The sequence below is a fragment of the Cheilinus undulatus genome, linkage group 7 (assembly GCF_018320785.1).
Source record: "Cheilinus undulatus linkage group 7, ASM1832078v1, whole genome shotgun sequence".
Taxonomy (NCBI): Eukaryota; Metazoa; Chordata; class Actinopteri; order Labriformes; family Labridae; genus Cheilinus; species Cheilinus undulatus.
This window is the reverse complement of record NC_054871.1, coordinates 52,907,960-52,923,137: the sequence shown is the minus strand read 5'-3', so window position 1 is coordinate 52,923,137 and position 15,178 is coordinate 52,907,960. Positions and strand designations below refer to the sequence as shown.

Here is a 15,178-nt window from a genome sequence, read left to right as displayed (position 1 = left end):
TGGTAAGTGCACAGACAAGAGATTCGCTGCGAGATCAGCTGAATGGCTGAGCACCAGCATTCATCAATGTTAAGGTCAGATACTCACCTGCCCAGCCCTCATCGGCATCAGTGTCTAAGTTATCAAGCTCTTTCAGTTCAGTCGCACTGACGATGGACGGTCTGTCTGGGTCCTGAAGCCATGACTGAGGAGGGGGCTGCTGGGGTCTAGATGAGCGGGGACCCCTGAAAAATGGAGGAAAAACCCAACAGACATTCAATATGAGATGTAAAATCCATTCATCTTCACTGGATATTGGTGGAGTTTTTAAGGTTTTTTCTGCTGAGATTCTTCTGCAGACATTTTGTGACAATTACGAAAGAATTCAAAGTTAGTTATTTTATAAACTCATAATCAGATATCACTACATTAACGCCCTCAGTTATGCTTCTCTTATCCAGCTTTGACAGCAGATCCATGTTCTTAGCCTTGAAGATGTGAACTCACTTCGCTCCATCTTGTGGTACAGGGTATCTGAAGTTTCCTTGCCCTGAGCCAAAAGCCATCTGAGGATACGCGTGAAACATCTGCAGCACAAATGGTGAGCATGATCACAGGGGCAGAAGAAGTGACACCACAGGCAGACACTGTAATATGAGGGGCTGAGACTTACATAAGGTGGCATCATGCTTCTGAAGGCAGGGTCAAAGTGAGTTGGCACACCCCCAGGAGGCTGCTGACCCCCATTCAGTTTAGGCTGAGGGGGTCCAGAGGGGGGTGGCCTCTCCCTGCCCTCCCTCTTCTCCCTCTGACAGTCAGTGGTTACAGCTCGCCCTGAATCATCAGCCTCCCCCGGTGGTGTCGTGGTACCCAGACCAGTGCTGCCCTCCTCTGCAGCCCTGCTGTCCATCTCGGGGGGGCTCGGTGCAGTGTTCAGATTCCTGCCTCCACCCTCACGCCAACTGCCAACATCTGGATCAAAAAAGGAAAATATTTAAGACCGCATGTCATCAGGTAGACAGGAAGTGATCCATAAGCATTTAGAAAAGTGAATGTGCCTGGAAAAAGGCCTTACTTTGAGGCCTCAGGCTGGGCCCAGGTCCATAAGGCTCCTCGTCCTGACCGTCCCCTTTCTCCGCCTCGCCAGCTGCCTGCAGGCTGGGGAACTCCTGGTGAAAGTGGCTGCTCACACGTGGAGCCCCTGCACAGAACAAACAGTAACCACTATGGGTGAGATGGTTCACAGAGGTCACAGTTCGGTTCATACCTCAGTTTTGGGGTCACAGTTCGGTTCATACCTCGGTTTTGGGGTCACAGTTCAGTTCGTACCTCGGTTTTGGGGTCACAGTTCAGTTCGTACCTTGGTTTTGGGGTCACAGTTCAGTCCGTACCTCGGCTTTGGGTCACTGTTCGGCTCATTGATAAAAAATGTCCCAGATTTATCATTCTAGAATTCCTTCACTCGTATACATATTTTTTTACGAATGTATGTGCAACTAACACTTTATTCAGATGTTTAAAACATAAATTTGAATTACTGATCAATCCTTTGTTCTGTCTAGTGGTACTAAGAACTATCAGAGATAGTTGGTACAGTCTGTGAGGTTTTAAACATGAGACAAAAAAAGAGGAAAACAAAAAATTATGCAAAATGGAAAGAAAATCAGAAAACAGCCCAATACCTCCTGGGTTAAAGAAGTAAAATAAATACATTTGCAAATTAAAATATTTGATTTATAGAGCAATGTACCATATTAACGATTTATCAAGAGTGCTCCAACACCGCTTTGAATTTTAAAAAAGATGGTACAGCCTTGTGCAAAATCCTAACCTGTGTGTCAGTGAAGGATCCCAGACTAGCTCATGTGAACACAGGATGGGTCGCAACAACAGAGACGGAGAAGACCACTTAAATACACATTCGCTCTTCTGTACTTCCACGCTTTTGTGAATAGTCTTTAAAATGTCTTAGCAGCAGTAATATCTTCGACCCTCTCTTCTTTCACTGTCACAGGTTTTTTTCTTTAAAACAGAGTGGAGATGAGGAGAGGACTTTTCTTCTTCCAGTGTTTAAATATTCTGGCTACTTCCACTTTTTTGTTGGTGGTTTAATAATAGTTGCTACCACACCTACCAGCATTACTTACTGCCAAGATTGTCAGATAGATACCGTCCCATTTGTTTCTTTCCTTTTTTAATGGATCAGAGGTATTTGGTGCATGACTATCAGCACCGAACTGTGACCCCCTGAACACAAAAACCATTACACCCCTAGAAACCACCCCTTTTTTTTTTTAATGATTCAGAGAGAGGAACTATAAGGTCTTCTGAAGACTGGGTGGTAATGAGGTATCTTATACAGTTTCTCAAAAGTCTGACTTTTACTTGTGGTGGTAACCAGCGACATTATAACCAAGCACAAAAGAGTTCACCTATTTTTTCACAATTTACCACTACTTTACATTTAACTCAATTATTTGTAGGAATGTTCCAATAAGGGCTGTTGGGATTCTAATACCAGTGCCGGAAATACATCTGATACTGCTTAAAATGCAGGTATTAGTATTGGTGAGTACACGAGTTTATGCACCAATCCGATACCGTGAGGTTTAGCTTTATATTTTGCTCCGTTTAGCCATGAAAACTGTTAGCGCCATAAACCGGAAATCAATTCTTCTTCGCTGCTGGAAAACACTGCATGCATGAGCTACTGTTTTTAGAGCAGTAAAGAAGAATCAAAGGAGCCACTGCAGCAGTAAAGAATGGAGGCTATGTGACAGTTTTTTCTCTGAATGTGATAGTTAAAATGCCTTCCAGACGGGTGCTGATGTACACAACAAGAAGTGACATTTTATCAAAAGTTAAATAATTTTTGAACCATAAGTCATTGCCTCTTATGTGTTTTTCCTCTTGAAGCTAGCTGTTGTTCCTTGCAGCACCCTATAATGTAATAATTTCCTGAAAATGTAGTAACGCCTGAAAATGTAAGACCAGGATGTAGTTGCATGTCCCTGAGTACTTGCACGCGTGCGTATGGCTGGATGGTACTCAAGGTCTGCAATTTTACCCAATAGTCATTCTGTTGTTTCAAATCCAATGTATATAACATTCTTAGATTCTTAAAACACAAAATGTAGAACTCTGGACTAAAAATGAACATATATATTACATTATCTGTCAAGTATTACATTATCAGATTTGAAAAAAATGTTATTACACTATCAGTCAGGATATTATATTATGTTATTGGTGAAGTTATTACATTATTCGGTTGTATTACATTTTCAATCGAGTTAAGTCCAAATTTTATTACATTTTCAGGCGTTATTACATTTTCAGGAAATTATTACATTATAGGGTGCTACATTCCTTCCCACTGATGCTATTAATGCCTTTGAATCCCGTGATCAACATTTTCAGTAAGCCTGGAACTCGTGTGACTTTTGGGGACTTTAATGATTAAACTTCACACCATTAAATCTGATACTGAACAGTTTTTTAAGTTTGATTTAAGGGATTTCTTCATTCAACAAACCTGGCGGTAATCAGGCCTGGGTGTGGCCAGTGAAACTGAACTCAGCTTTACAAGAACTGTGGTTAATTACAGTTAACTCATTATTTAACAAGGGGGGTGATTACTTTTTCACACAGGGCCGGATAGGTTTAGATTTTTTCTCCCTTAATAAATAAAATCATCATTTAGAAACTACATTTTGTATTTACTAAGGTTGTCTTTGTGAGATATTACAATTGGTTTGATGATTCAAAACATTTAAGTGTGATAAATATGTAAAAAAACATTAGGAATCAAAAAGGGGGCAAATACTTTATCACAGCACAGTAGCTGGTTTACAAACCCGCCAAGGGGGAGAAAGAAGAAGCTACCATGGTAACCACTCGGGCCATGACCTAAGCGAAGACCGCTTTTGTTTTAACCTGACAAAAAAGTCCACCTTGGAGCCATGGATGACATAAAATCACTTTTTCAGATGCCATCTATGTTGCTCTTCATATCTGCACATTTACATGTAGCTCAGAGAATGAAATGGTCTCGTGCTGCACAGATACAGCAGTTTTTGAGGTGACAGGAAGTTTTTAGTGCCTTTGCATCTCATCTCACTGACTTCAACTTGTGTTCATCTGTAAGATGAGTAACAACAGATCGTTTATCAACTGAATTCTTATGACTTCCACCTTTTATTGAGAAAAAATAAGAACAAACTGCCACTCCATGGAAAGAAGTTTAGTTTTTACGATGACTTCCAAAGGCTGATAGGACGCTCTGTCCCGTATCCAGCACGGTTGCATTCACGTCCCATCCAAACTGTGCCAGAGTACACTTGAATTGCGCCCGAGACCACCTCCTCAAGTGGGCCCGGGTGCGGGTTGTTTGCATTCACATTAACCAAAACAAACCAGACCTCAGGCTTAAGTGTACTCGGATCTGGGACCGTGCCCCTAGTGCCAAAGTCAAATCTGTGTTTACATGCTTGAGCTAGCTTTTGGAAATGTCCAAAGATTTTTAATGTCCATGAATTAGACATTAGGAGGCATCATCAGAAACTAGGTAAAATGTGTTGTGCTTTTGTTTGTTTAGACAGGAAAATCACTGTTGAAAGTTTACGATGAGGTGGAGTGTCGCCCACACTTGGTAATACATGTTTGATGAGAGGTTGTATCACTGAGTGTAGAGAGAATTTACCGTCCAGCTGTGTCTGCTTGCTGTTGGCCCAGGATCGGCTCACCCCGACAGTCTGCTCCTGAGTCTGGAGCGTCACTGGTTTGTTCTGGGGCGGGGGTGTCTCCTGTTGCCTGCAGAACACAAAACAAGACAACTGACAACAATCCTAACCAACATGGCTCAAAGACACCTCTACTGTCTGTAGTCATACTGCTTCACAGGCACTTTACTTCAGGCCCAGAGTGGCTAATCTGGAGATCCAGGAGAATTCCCAGTGGGCGCTCAGGCTGGTAGGGCTGCCATGTAGTGGAATTAAACATGCTGCACTTGCTAGGATAGACACAGGTAGGAGTGCTGATTGTTTGAGGTACATTTCCCCTCAAATTCTCTCTCTCTCTGTGCTTGGTTGAGCAAGCAGAGCCATTCACTTCCTTCTAACTGGAAACACTACCGTCACATTTTTTCCACACGTCAATGGTGAATTCCTCGGACCCAAGACAGTGTAAAAATCAAGAGAGAAAGATGTATAATAACTCAGGTAAAGTTGGCACAAAGTAGTATTTCTTAAAAAGAAAAAAAAAGCCTGTGCGGTCAGCTATGTACAAGTCTATGTACAAGTGCATCTCAAAAAATTAGAATATCATGAAAAAGTTCAGACATCCAACATGTAACACAAAATAAAATGTGCAAACCACCATCAAGGAAAAGGTTGTTCTTTATGCTTATTAACTTACAAATATGTCTTTAAAGTTTAAAGAAAAAATCATGATAAAATAGAGATCGTGACGTGGTGTTAAAAAAAAAATCATAATTTTTTTTCCCCATATGGCTCACGCCTAACCTTGCAAAGCAGATGGATACGCCCGTTTCCTTATTTTTCACTGGTGAATCCATCTTGTTAAGCTCCCACTGAACCGTTTGGGCCCGGTTAGACAGTGACAGGACCAATCAGCGACGAGGGGCAGTACTTTCAGGCACGGCAGAGTCGTTACTTAAACAAGCAGCAGCAAGAGCTGGTGCAGTTATGGAGGAAGATATTAGCGTGGATGCTGCTAAAGCACCAGTTTTATCAGAACTTAATGACATTTCTTCATGAAAAGAAAAACAAAGAACAGCAGTGAATTGTTATCTTTTCAAAAACGACAAAAGTCGAGTACTTACATGTCTATAGTTGCCATGTTTTGTGTTATTCCTCACTAGCTATGCAAGCGGAACTCGCTAACAGCTACATCATGTGTTTTGTTGCTCTTATTGGCCCGTGGAGATGTGACAGACAGAACATTCATTCAATCACACTCTGTGGTTTTTTCAAATCCTCTGCCTTTTCTCAAACGTTTCCTTTTGAAGCTTTCCCAGATGGATGTGTGAAACAAATCCATTTGGCATGTCAGGTTAGCCCACGCCAACCTGAAAATAAAAGCTGAAACATTGATCTCTTGTCTCAAATTCAACTTTTGATGCCAAACCCAAATAAAGGAAACAGCCTCACTGTTCAAATACAGTGCTTAACAAATTTATTAGGCCACCACCCAAAGTAAGGTTTATGCCACAGCTGCCCTAAATTAACAGCATTGGTAATTACCAAAATCATTTCTTATGTTTCTGCAATGGTTAATACACCAATATGTAGACGCTCTTTAACCCAAATGATATTTTTAATGTTAAAATAGAATTATTGTTATCCATGAATTTTCAAATTTACTGATTTACAAAAGAAATGAAAAAATAGTAAAGCACATTATTATTTCTTGATTAATATGTCAAATTATAGTTATTTACTTGCATTCCTGAACAGAAAAATGAGTTTTAGTGGTTGAATGTTATGCTTGATTCATTTCTGACTTCCCAGGCTCAAATTTGGGTATAAAAAAGTGAATTCAGTTGTAAATCCCTCATTCCTGTTCAAAATGGTAAAACATGGAGAGCTCACTGAAAATGAAAGAGTCCGCATTAAAGCACTTCATGATGCTGGATGGTCTCTGAGACAAATATGACAGGTGGTCTAATACATTTGTTAAGCACTGTACTTTTGGAGGGGTCTGTAGTTAGGTCCTTTTAAGTAGAAGTTTTAAGACAAACCTCTCGTCCCCGGTCTCTGATCTTGATGCCCAGCCACTGCCGTCTTTGGGGACAATGTTGACGTTGGGGTCGTTTCCCTTGTTCTCGGCCTTCAGGCTGGGCAGGTTGGCTGGAGGGGGCATGCGCCTGCTAACCGCAACTTTACCCAAACTCTGGAGCCCATGTCTGGCAGCCACTGGATTAAGAAACAACAGGGTTAGTTGATATGACTGGAATCCTCAAAGACAACATTATATGGCCACATAATTCCTTCAGAAACAGCCCATTCTGTTGCTTAATACCCCACAGTTTTTTAAGACCAGCAGTGGAGGCTCACCTGCAGTTTTCTGGGTTTCCAGAGATTTGCCCTTGTAAGTGTTGAAGAGGCTAAGGGTTGCATACTTTGTTTTGCCATCCTTTGCCTTGGTGCTCTGCCCTGACTTCTCGGACATTTCGCTGGAAACTCATTGAGTCTGGTCCTTTGGCCTCGCCCCCAGAACCAGCCTCCTGCAGACAAAGGAGAAGAACATTTTTAATAAGGTGCATATATTACTTTTAGTACTGAGTGTCACCTTGAATTTCAATATCAAGTCAGCTTCCTATGTCCATCAAAATAAGATAAGAGTAATGATTACTGTGCTGCATGCCATGTTACACTGGTTTTGTCATGTGTAGTAAAGAGAGCATGCCCTCCCTGTCTTGTGAGCAAAGCATGTGCTCTGCCCCTCCCACCAAAACAGCTCTCACTTTTATTTAAGTCAGGAGCAGAGAATGCTTCAAGATACAGCTAAAGAAGAGGGCAGAAAGATAGACCTTTGCAAACAGCAAGAGAGACTAGACTAGACTAGACTAGACTAGACTAGACTAGACTTTATTGATCCCCAGAGGGGAAATTATTGGGCAAGATTATAAGTAATACAGGATAAACAGATAACAGTGCAGTTGTTATTGTAAAGTGAATATCAATATCAAGTTAAGGTGCAGATAAATAATATATTATGAAATAGTACAGTATAGCATAGTTTAACATTATGTGGAATATAAAATAATATTCATTAATATGATAATAACATATAATGACATATATGCAATAGTCCTGGCATGGTGGATATGAACAGTAAGTGTAACGTGAATATAGAGTAGAGGATCCAGTTTAATGACAGTAGTTGTAATACTACAGCATAGTGCATCCAGTTGAGACTGATAGTTTAAATTATGACAGAAATGATTGGCTGTGACTGTCACTGCTGTTGTACAGCCTGATGGCAGTGGGAACAAAGGAGCGTCTGAAGTGCTCAGTTTTACACCTGGGTGGGATGAGGCGATGGCTGAGTGCCCATCTGCCACAGCTTGTTGTGGAGAGGGTGAGAGGGGTTATTCAAGATGGAGGTGATTTTGTCCTTCACCCTCCTCTCAGCCACAGTCTCCAGACAGTCCAGTTCTAGGCCCACCACAGAGCGGGCCTTCCTCACCACTTTGTTGAGCCTGTTGATCTCACCAGTCTTGCTGCCACCCCACCAGCACACCACAGCAAAGAAGAGTGCACTGGCCACCACAGACTGGTAGAAGATCTTCAGGTGCCTGCTGCAAACACCGAGCGACCAGAGTCTCCTCTGGAAGAACATCCTGCTCTGTCCTTTCCTGTACAGGGCATCAGTGTTGTGAGTCCAGTCCAGTTTATTGTTTATGTAGACCCCAAAGTACTTGTATGACTCCACTCTCTTCACTTCCTCCCCCTGGATGATGACAGGGACAGGGGGGGGGTCCTGTTCCTCCTGTAGTCCACCACCACCTCCTTGGTTTTGCTGATATTGAGCTTCAGGTGGTTACTGTCACACCAAGTGGCAAAGCTCTCAATCAGTCCTCTGTACTCCTCCTCATCATCATCGCTGATACATCCAACTATGGAGGAGTCATCGGAAAACTTCTGGAGGTGGCATCATCCAGAGTTGAACAGGAAGTCCGATGTATAGAGGGTGAAGAGGAATGGTGCCAGCACAGGTCCCTGGGGTGCTCCGGTGTTGCTCCTCACCACCTCAGAGACACAGCTGTCCACTCTGGCAAACTGCAGCCGGCCAGTGAGGTAGTCCAGGATCCAGGCAGTGATGCCGGGATGTATCCGCATATCCAGCAGCTTGTCCCTCAGGAGGCAGGGCTGGATGGTGTTGAAAGCACTTGAGAAGTCAAAAAACATGACTCTCACAGTGCTCCCCTGCCTCTCCAGGTGAGACAGGGCCTTGTGGGTGAGGAAGATGATGGCATCCTCCACTCCGATGTGCTGCTGATATCCAAACTGCAGAGGATCCTGGAAAGCAGTGAGCAGGGTCCTCAGGTGCTGAAGAACCAGCCTCTCAAAGGTCTTCATGACATGTGACGTGAGAGCCACAGGCCTGTAGTCATTGAGAGAGCTGGGACGTCCTCTCTTTGGTACTGGGACAATGCAGGAGGTCTTCCACAGGTCAGGCACCTTCATCAACCTCAGGGAGAGGTTGATGAGGTGCTGAAAGACTCCAGCAAGCTGCCCAACACACGTCCTGAGGACCTTGGGGCTGATGTTGTCTGGCCCACTGGCTTTGTTGGTATGGAGTTCGGAGAGCTCTTTCTGGCTGGAGGTCAGAGTGAGACATGGTGGGGGTAGGGGCTGCAGGAAGCTGTCCATTGTCATGTAGGTGAGGGAGCTGGGGGGTGGGCTGTCCACCAAAGCTGAGGGTGAACTGAGAGCGGGGGATGAAGACAAGTCTGTGGTGGGGAGGGGAGCAGAAACCTCTGCAGAGGTGGGAATGGGGGCTGAGGTGGTGGGTGGAGACACCGACCCGCTGTCTGAGCTCACAGGAGTGGGGGTTGTGTCAAACCTATTGAAAAATAGGTTCAGCTCAGCAGCAAAGTCTGGGCCTCCTTTAACTGTGGTTGCAGGCCTGCTGCAGCCAGTCATCTGCCTCATCCCATTCCACACCTTCTTAGTGCTGCTCTGCCCCATCTTGGCTTCAATCTTCTCCCTGTAGGTGTTCTTGGCCTCTTTCAGTTTCCTCTTCAGCTCTTTATGTACAGCCCTGAGCTCCTCACGGTTCTTAGCCATGAAGGCCCTCTTCTTCTGGTTAAGAAGACCTTTAATGTCCTTAGTAATACAGGGTTTGTTGTTGGAGAAGTAGCGAACCTTTTTAGTTGGGACAATGTTGTCCTCACAGAAGCGGATGTAGTCAGTAATGCAACAAGAGAGACCTTCAATGTCCTCAGCGAAGTCCTCCTGAAAAAGCTCCCAGTTGGTGACATTGAAGCACTCCTGCAGGGCCTCCTCTGTGTCCTTAGACCAAACCTTCACAGACCTTGTGCTGGGCCTCTGCTGTTTTACCACTGGCCTGTAGGTGGTCTCAAGGTGAACCAGGTTGTGGTCTGATTACCCCAGAGGAGGGAGAGGAAAGGACCTGTATGCTCACTTCACGTTGGCATACAGGAGGTCCAGGGTCCTGTTCTCTCTTTTTTCACAGTCCACATATTGTGTAAAGTTCATCAGGACAGGGGAGAGAGAGAGAGAGACGTGATTAAAGTCCCCGCTGATCAGGATTAGGGCGCTGGGATGTTGAGTTTGCAGCCCCGCGATCGCTGCATGGATGACGTCACTCACGCTGGCTGCAGCTGCTGAAGGTGGGATGTAGACAACGACAGCAATGGTGTGGGAGAACTCGCGGGGTAGATAATAGGGTCGTAATCCCACTGCCAGAAGCTCTACATCCGGGGTGCAAATACAGTCCTTCACAGTAATATGTCCGGAGTTACACCATTTAGTGTTGACAAAGATGGCAAGACCTCCTCCCCTCTTCTTACCGCTCTGTCTCCCCCGGTCCGCTCGGACCAGAGTGAAGCCGGTAAGATCAATAACACTGTCCAGTGTGTTCCCCTGCAGCCATGTCTCCGTGAAGCAAAGTAAGCTGCACTCCCTGTAGACCCGCTAGCTGTTCACCAAGGCCGTCAGTTCGTCAGTTTTGTTTGCAAGTGACCTCACGTTCCCCATGATGACCGATGGTAGAAAAGGTTCGACTCTCCTGTCCCTCTCTCTCCTCTCTCTGACTTTCAATCCGGCGTTTTTCCCTCGGTGATATCCTCACCATATCTCCCTCTGGGATACATGCAGCGGGACGTCCTGCTCCATGTTTGAAGCGCAGGAGTTCCTCCCGGGTGTAGACGAACATTCAAACAGTAAAAAAGTCCCGAATAAAAACACAAAATGTCCGCAACTAATCACAACTAAAACGCTGAAGCAGTGCGAACAACTGGACACAGAAATAGCATAGAATAACTACAGAAGATAGAAAAAAAAGCGATAAAAGATAGAAAAGAGGTCGGAGCTGCTGCAATGGGCTGCTGACTCGCTCAGCGCCCGGAAGCAAACCCATCAATTAAATACAAAGTCTTCACAAGCAGTGTTTTTCAACAAAAAAATTATATTCTTTAATAGGATTTGCTTCACTGCCCAAAACAAAGATGGTGGCACCCGCAGAAGATAATCAAAACATGGTCAAAAAATTGATTAAAAATTGATAAAACGGCACTCACAATCGGCTATAACACGGTGGATTTAATCTTTAAAGACCCTGAAAAGTCACAGAAGTTCCAGGCTTGCTAGAACGGCATCGTTTAGGGCTACGAGGATGTCCAGGGTAGCAAATGAACAGCGAAACCATCAGCTTTCACAGGAAAGAACAGTAAGCGTCTATCACTTATTGTTCAAAAGTTATTAATGTTTTTGTAAACTGTGCACTTTAATGTCATATACAACATTGGCATCCCTTAAGGGTTAAAAATGTCTGAACTTTTCTTAAATCCTTTTCTGGGAAATGTAGATAAAGTTTAAAAATGTTTGTTGTTATTTAAAGCTCTAAAGTGGTCCGTAACTTTTTATAAGCTTCCTATAGACAGAGCTCACCAGGCTGCACAATGCGGATATAAATAATGAAAGCTGATTTTTATCTGTTTTGAAGCACACAGGACATTGCTTCACACTCATACTGTATAATAACAGCTGTGGATTTTTAGTTTAACTTATCCTTATACAATAGGGTAAAGATGTCATATAGATAAGTTATCATGCACAGAGACACGGAAAGAAAGACAGAGAGGAGAAAAAGGAAACTAAGGTTGATTTCATCCTGACTTATCTCTGCTTACCTGTAAGGATTGAAAACTAAAGGCGTACTCATACTAGGCCATCCGTACTGTGCCTGGGCCCGTTTCTGCCTAAAGTCCGGTATGTTTGGCCAGTGTGAGCGCAATCGTTTCATGCTTCGTTGCGGCATGCTTCGTGGACCCCGCAAGGATGGATTAGGTGGGCCTAGGCACGGCAGAGATGCAAATGAAGGAGCACAAGCGCGGAAATGTGATGTAGCGTGAAGTAACAAAAAAAGGATCCGCCCCAGAGCCGAGGTAGCAGGTGCACACTAGAGACAGCAGGATTTTTCAAGAGAGAGAAATATATATTTCGTCTCATTGTATTTCAACAAGTTAAAAGATTTTATAAGAGCTGAATGATTTAACTTCGCACAGCTCTACGATCTCATTCTAATTGATCACAGTACAGTCCACATTTCTGACCAGTTTCTAGCAAAGTCAGGCTTTAACGACTGTGAGAGGGGTTTTTTTGGTTTGTGAAATAAAGCTTCTTCCCTTGATTGAGCCACAAACAGCAGCTCACAGGATAACAAACACCTTTCATCCTCCATGCGTAAAGGAGCGTGCCAATTATGTGGACAAGTGTGTGTCGGGTTAACCACATAGCTGATTTAACCTCTCTTATTAAAAAATTATAATGCCAAACTATCATCCACTGAATTAACTTACCTCTAATTCTATTCAATGTTATCAAGAAGTGAAATTGTGATCTTGGTCGCTGACGTTTGAACAGAGCATTGTTTATTAATCCTGTGACGTTTACACTTCCAGCTCTCATCAGATGGTCAAAATTGCTCGTGTCACTGTTAAAAAAATCTTTTAACTGAACATTTAATCCTGCCCTGGACACAGGCTGTCCTGTGACATGAGAGCTTGTTTGGTGCACTGAACGGCATCCAAACGCAGAGAGATGCACAGTTCATGACGCGTAAAATAATTCCAGGGGGGTTCAGATAGTACATGGCCGTGCAGAAGAGCGGCTGTAGGGGCTCATACAAGTTAAAAAGGTCGGGGTTTTATTGAGCAGAAGTGCTTGGAACTCTGATCAGGCTCAAGATAATATGCTGTGAGCAATAATTCTCCACTATAACCCCCTCTCTCTCTCTCCTCACTGGGCTCTGTATAGTTAATGTAGCTACTGATGTCAGATGTCAGCTGAAATAACTCCGGTGTCAGATCAGATATTGTATTAATCTGTTGCTGTTTCAAAGCCTAAAAACAACACTTATGCATACTATAAATTCATCAACAATGGATGCTTCGTGTGATGACGTCGGCGCATGACGTAACCATGCCCAGGCTTGGATGCGTTGAGCAGTGTGAGTGCGGGCCAAAGGGGGGACAGGGGAGGGGGTGAAATGGGCTTCGGCATGGTTAAAATATGGCACGGATGGTCTATTGTGAGTGCACCCTAAGGCTTCAGCTTAAAGTCACTTCCAGCTAGGAAGAATGAGTAGTAATATAATAAGCCCAGGTATTAATGAATAGCCATGTTATTGCTAGGGATGCACAATCCACTTTATTTCAGTTGCGATCTGATAAATATGTGCCGATACGGATACTGATTCTGATATATAAATATATATATTCTTTATCAATTATTATTGCTGTTGGTATAATGTGTGAGTTTACATGAGGCTGTAGTCAACCACCCAGCTCCTCTTATTAAAAAGCAAAAAAAATACAAAAATGAATTGAATTTGAATGTATTCCAAACAAATTTATTTGAACTACTACTAAAAAATCAACATTAACATCATCTAAATAGCAACAACTGAGTATAAGTTATAAACAACAGTGCTTGCCCTAAATAGCATAACTCAAATAGGTTAAACTACTACTTTAAAATCCGGTTAAACTAATTACTTAACATTTTTTAAGAAAATGGGCTTGAAATCCCTGTCTATTAGTGCTAGGTATTGTTAAGAACCTCACCATTCAATTCGATTCTTTAGGTTGCGATTCAATGTGATGTGATATTGATTTGAATGCTTCAATGTCGATTCAGTAAGAAGTAGAAATACACAAATAACCTGTTGACAATGTTTTAATAATTATTTTCATGCCAATGTGAACATATGTGGTAAGCCACCTCACATTTTTGAGCAGTAAAACATCTGAAAATAAAAATTTGCACAATAATAACTTATTTGTGTATATGGAGTACAAAAGTAAAAAACATGCCAGTTCTGTATAAACACTGAAAAGGTTAAGTGCATGTAAACCGAATATTTCTTTCCTCTTGGAAATTGTGATAAACCTCACATAACATGGTTATGGTTGTTTGTTGTTTGGTCGAGTGCGGCCTCCGGACGTGAATCACACGCACAGCAACCCCCACTGGGCAGGAGGTGAATCAATTCAGAGGATTTGCTGAATCAATATTGAATTTTGTGTGTGTATGGGGGGGGGTTATTGCAATGCATCAATTAATCTATATTTTTACCCACCCCTACTGTCTATACTGTCTTTGATAAACCTCCCGCCACTAGAGACCGCTGTAGCTTCAGTTAAGGGTCCCAGCCTTCCTGTCTGACCCTTCACCGCCGGATGTAAACAATGAACAGGTCTGCGGTGGCTAAGCTGTTAGCATATAGTAGGAAGGCAGCGGTACGACAGTTTTCCAAAGTAGTTAATGGAAATAAAGGGGTATGTGGGCTGTCGAGGTTTAAGCTCACGTATGACTACTCACCCGAAGTGAAAAGAGGCCAAATATCAAAGCATGATATTGATCTGCAAAGAGGAATGCAGGCGTTAGCTTTCAATGCTAGCGCCGCCCGTTATCAGGCTAACGTCACACCCACTCTTCTTTGTGTTCTCTCATCTTTAGACTGGTTTTGACTATTCCAAATATAAATTTACATTTAATCTACCAGGTAATTATACCGCTAAGAACATCCTTACTAATACTAGCTCAATTACACACAGACTGTCTTGTGTTAGACTGAGGTGCGTTCATGGTCCACCGCAAACTGTGGGATGGATTTGGATTGGTCACTTGGATCGACGCTGTCAGTCAGATATCCCATCTTTTAATTACATCCATATCGGACTCGATACCAATATTGGATCGGATTGGTCCCATCCCTAGATAACAGGTTATTATGTCTCATAATGGCTCTGGAAGGAGCGAAGGTAAGAGAGAGGAAAAAGTGCACGTCTGTGTGGAGAGGGAAAAGAGAGCAACCATGTTCACCTCCATGACAAACTTGCTCACCTGATAATCACTTCATGAGCTCCTGCAAACGTCTCCCTATTACCTTTTTCTTAACTGAAGCATTTTGATAAAAGAATAAG

At 43.1% G+C, this 15,178-nt stretch overlaps 1 protein-coding gene across 4 annotated transcripts in view; it reads right to left on the bottom strand.

Annotated features, from left to right (window-relative positions):
- prrc2c (proline-rich coiled-coil 2C) overlaps positions 1–15,178 on the bottom strand; it is a 98,555-nt gene that overhangs the window by 64,945 nt on the left and 18,432 nt on the right. For all 4 annotated transcript variants that reach the window (XM_041791354.1, XM_041791355.1, XM_041791356.1 and 1 more), the window contains exons 2-8: positions 7,056–7,225; positions 6,740–6,914; positions 4,682–4,791; positions 1,055–1,180; positions 653–951; positions 487–566; positions 88–224 (exon numbers count right to left, since the gene is read on the bottom strand). In XM_041791354.1, the coding sequence (XP_041647288.1) occupies positions 88–224; positions 487–566; positions 653–951; positions 1,055–1,180; positions 4,682–4,791; positions 6,740–6,914; positions 7,056–7,170 (1,042 nt within the window). In that variant the 5' untranslated portion in view covers positions 7,171–7,225. The remainder of the gene's footprint in view (positions 1–87; positions 225–486; positions 567–652; positions 952–1,054; positions 1,181–4,681; positions 4,792–6,739; positions 6,915–7,055; positions 7,226–15,178) is intronic.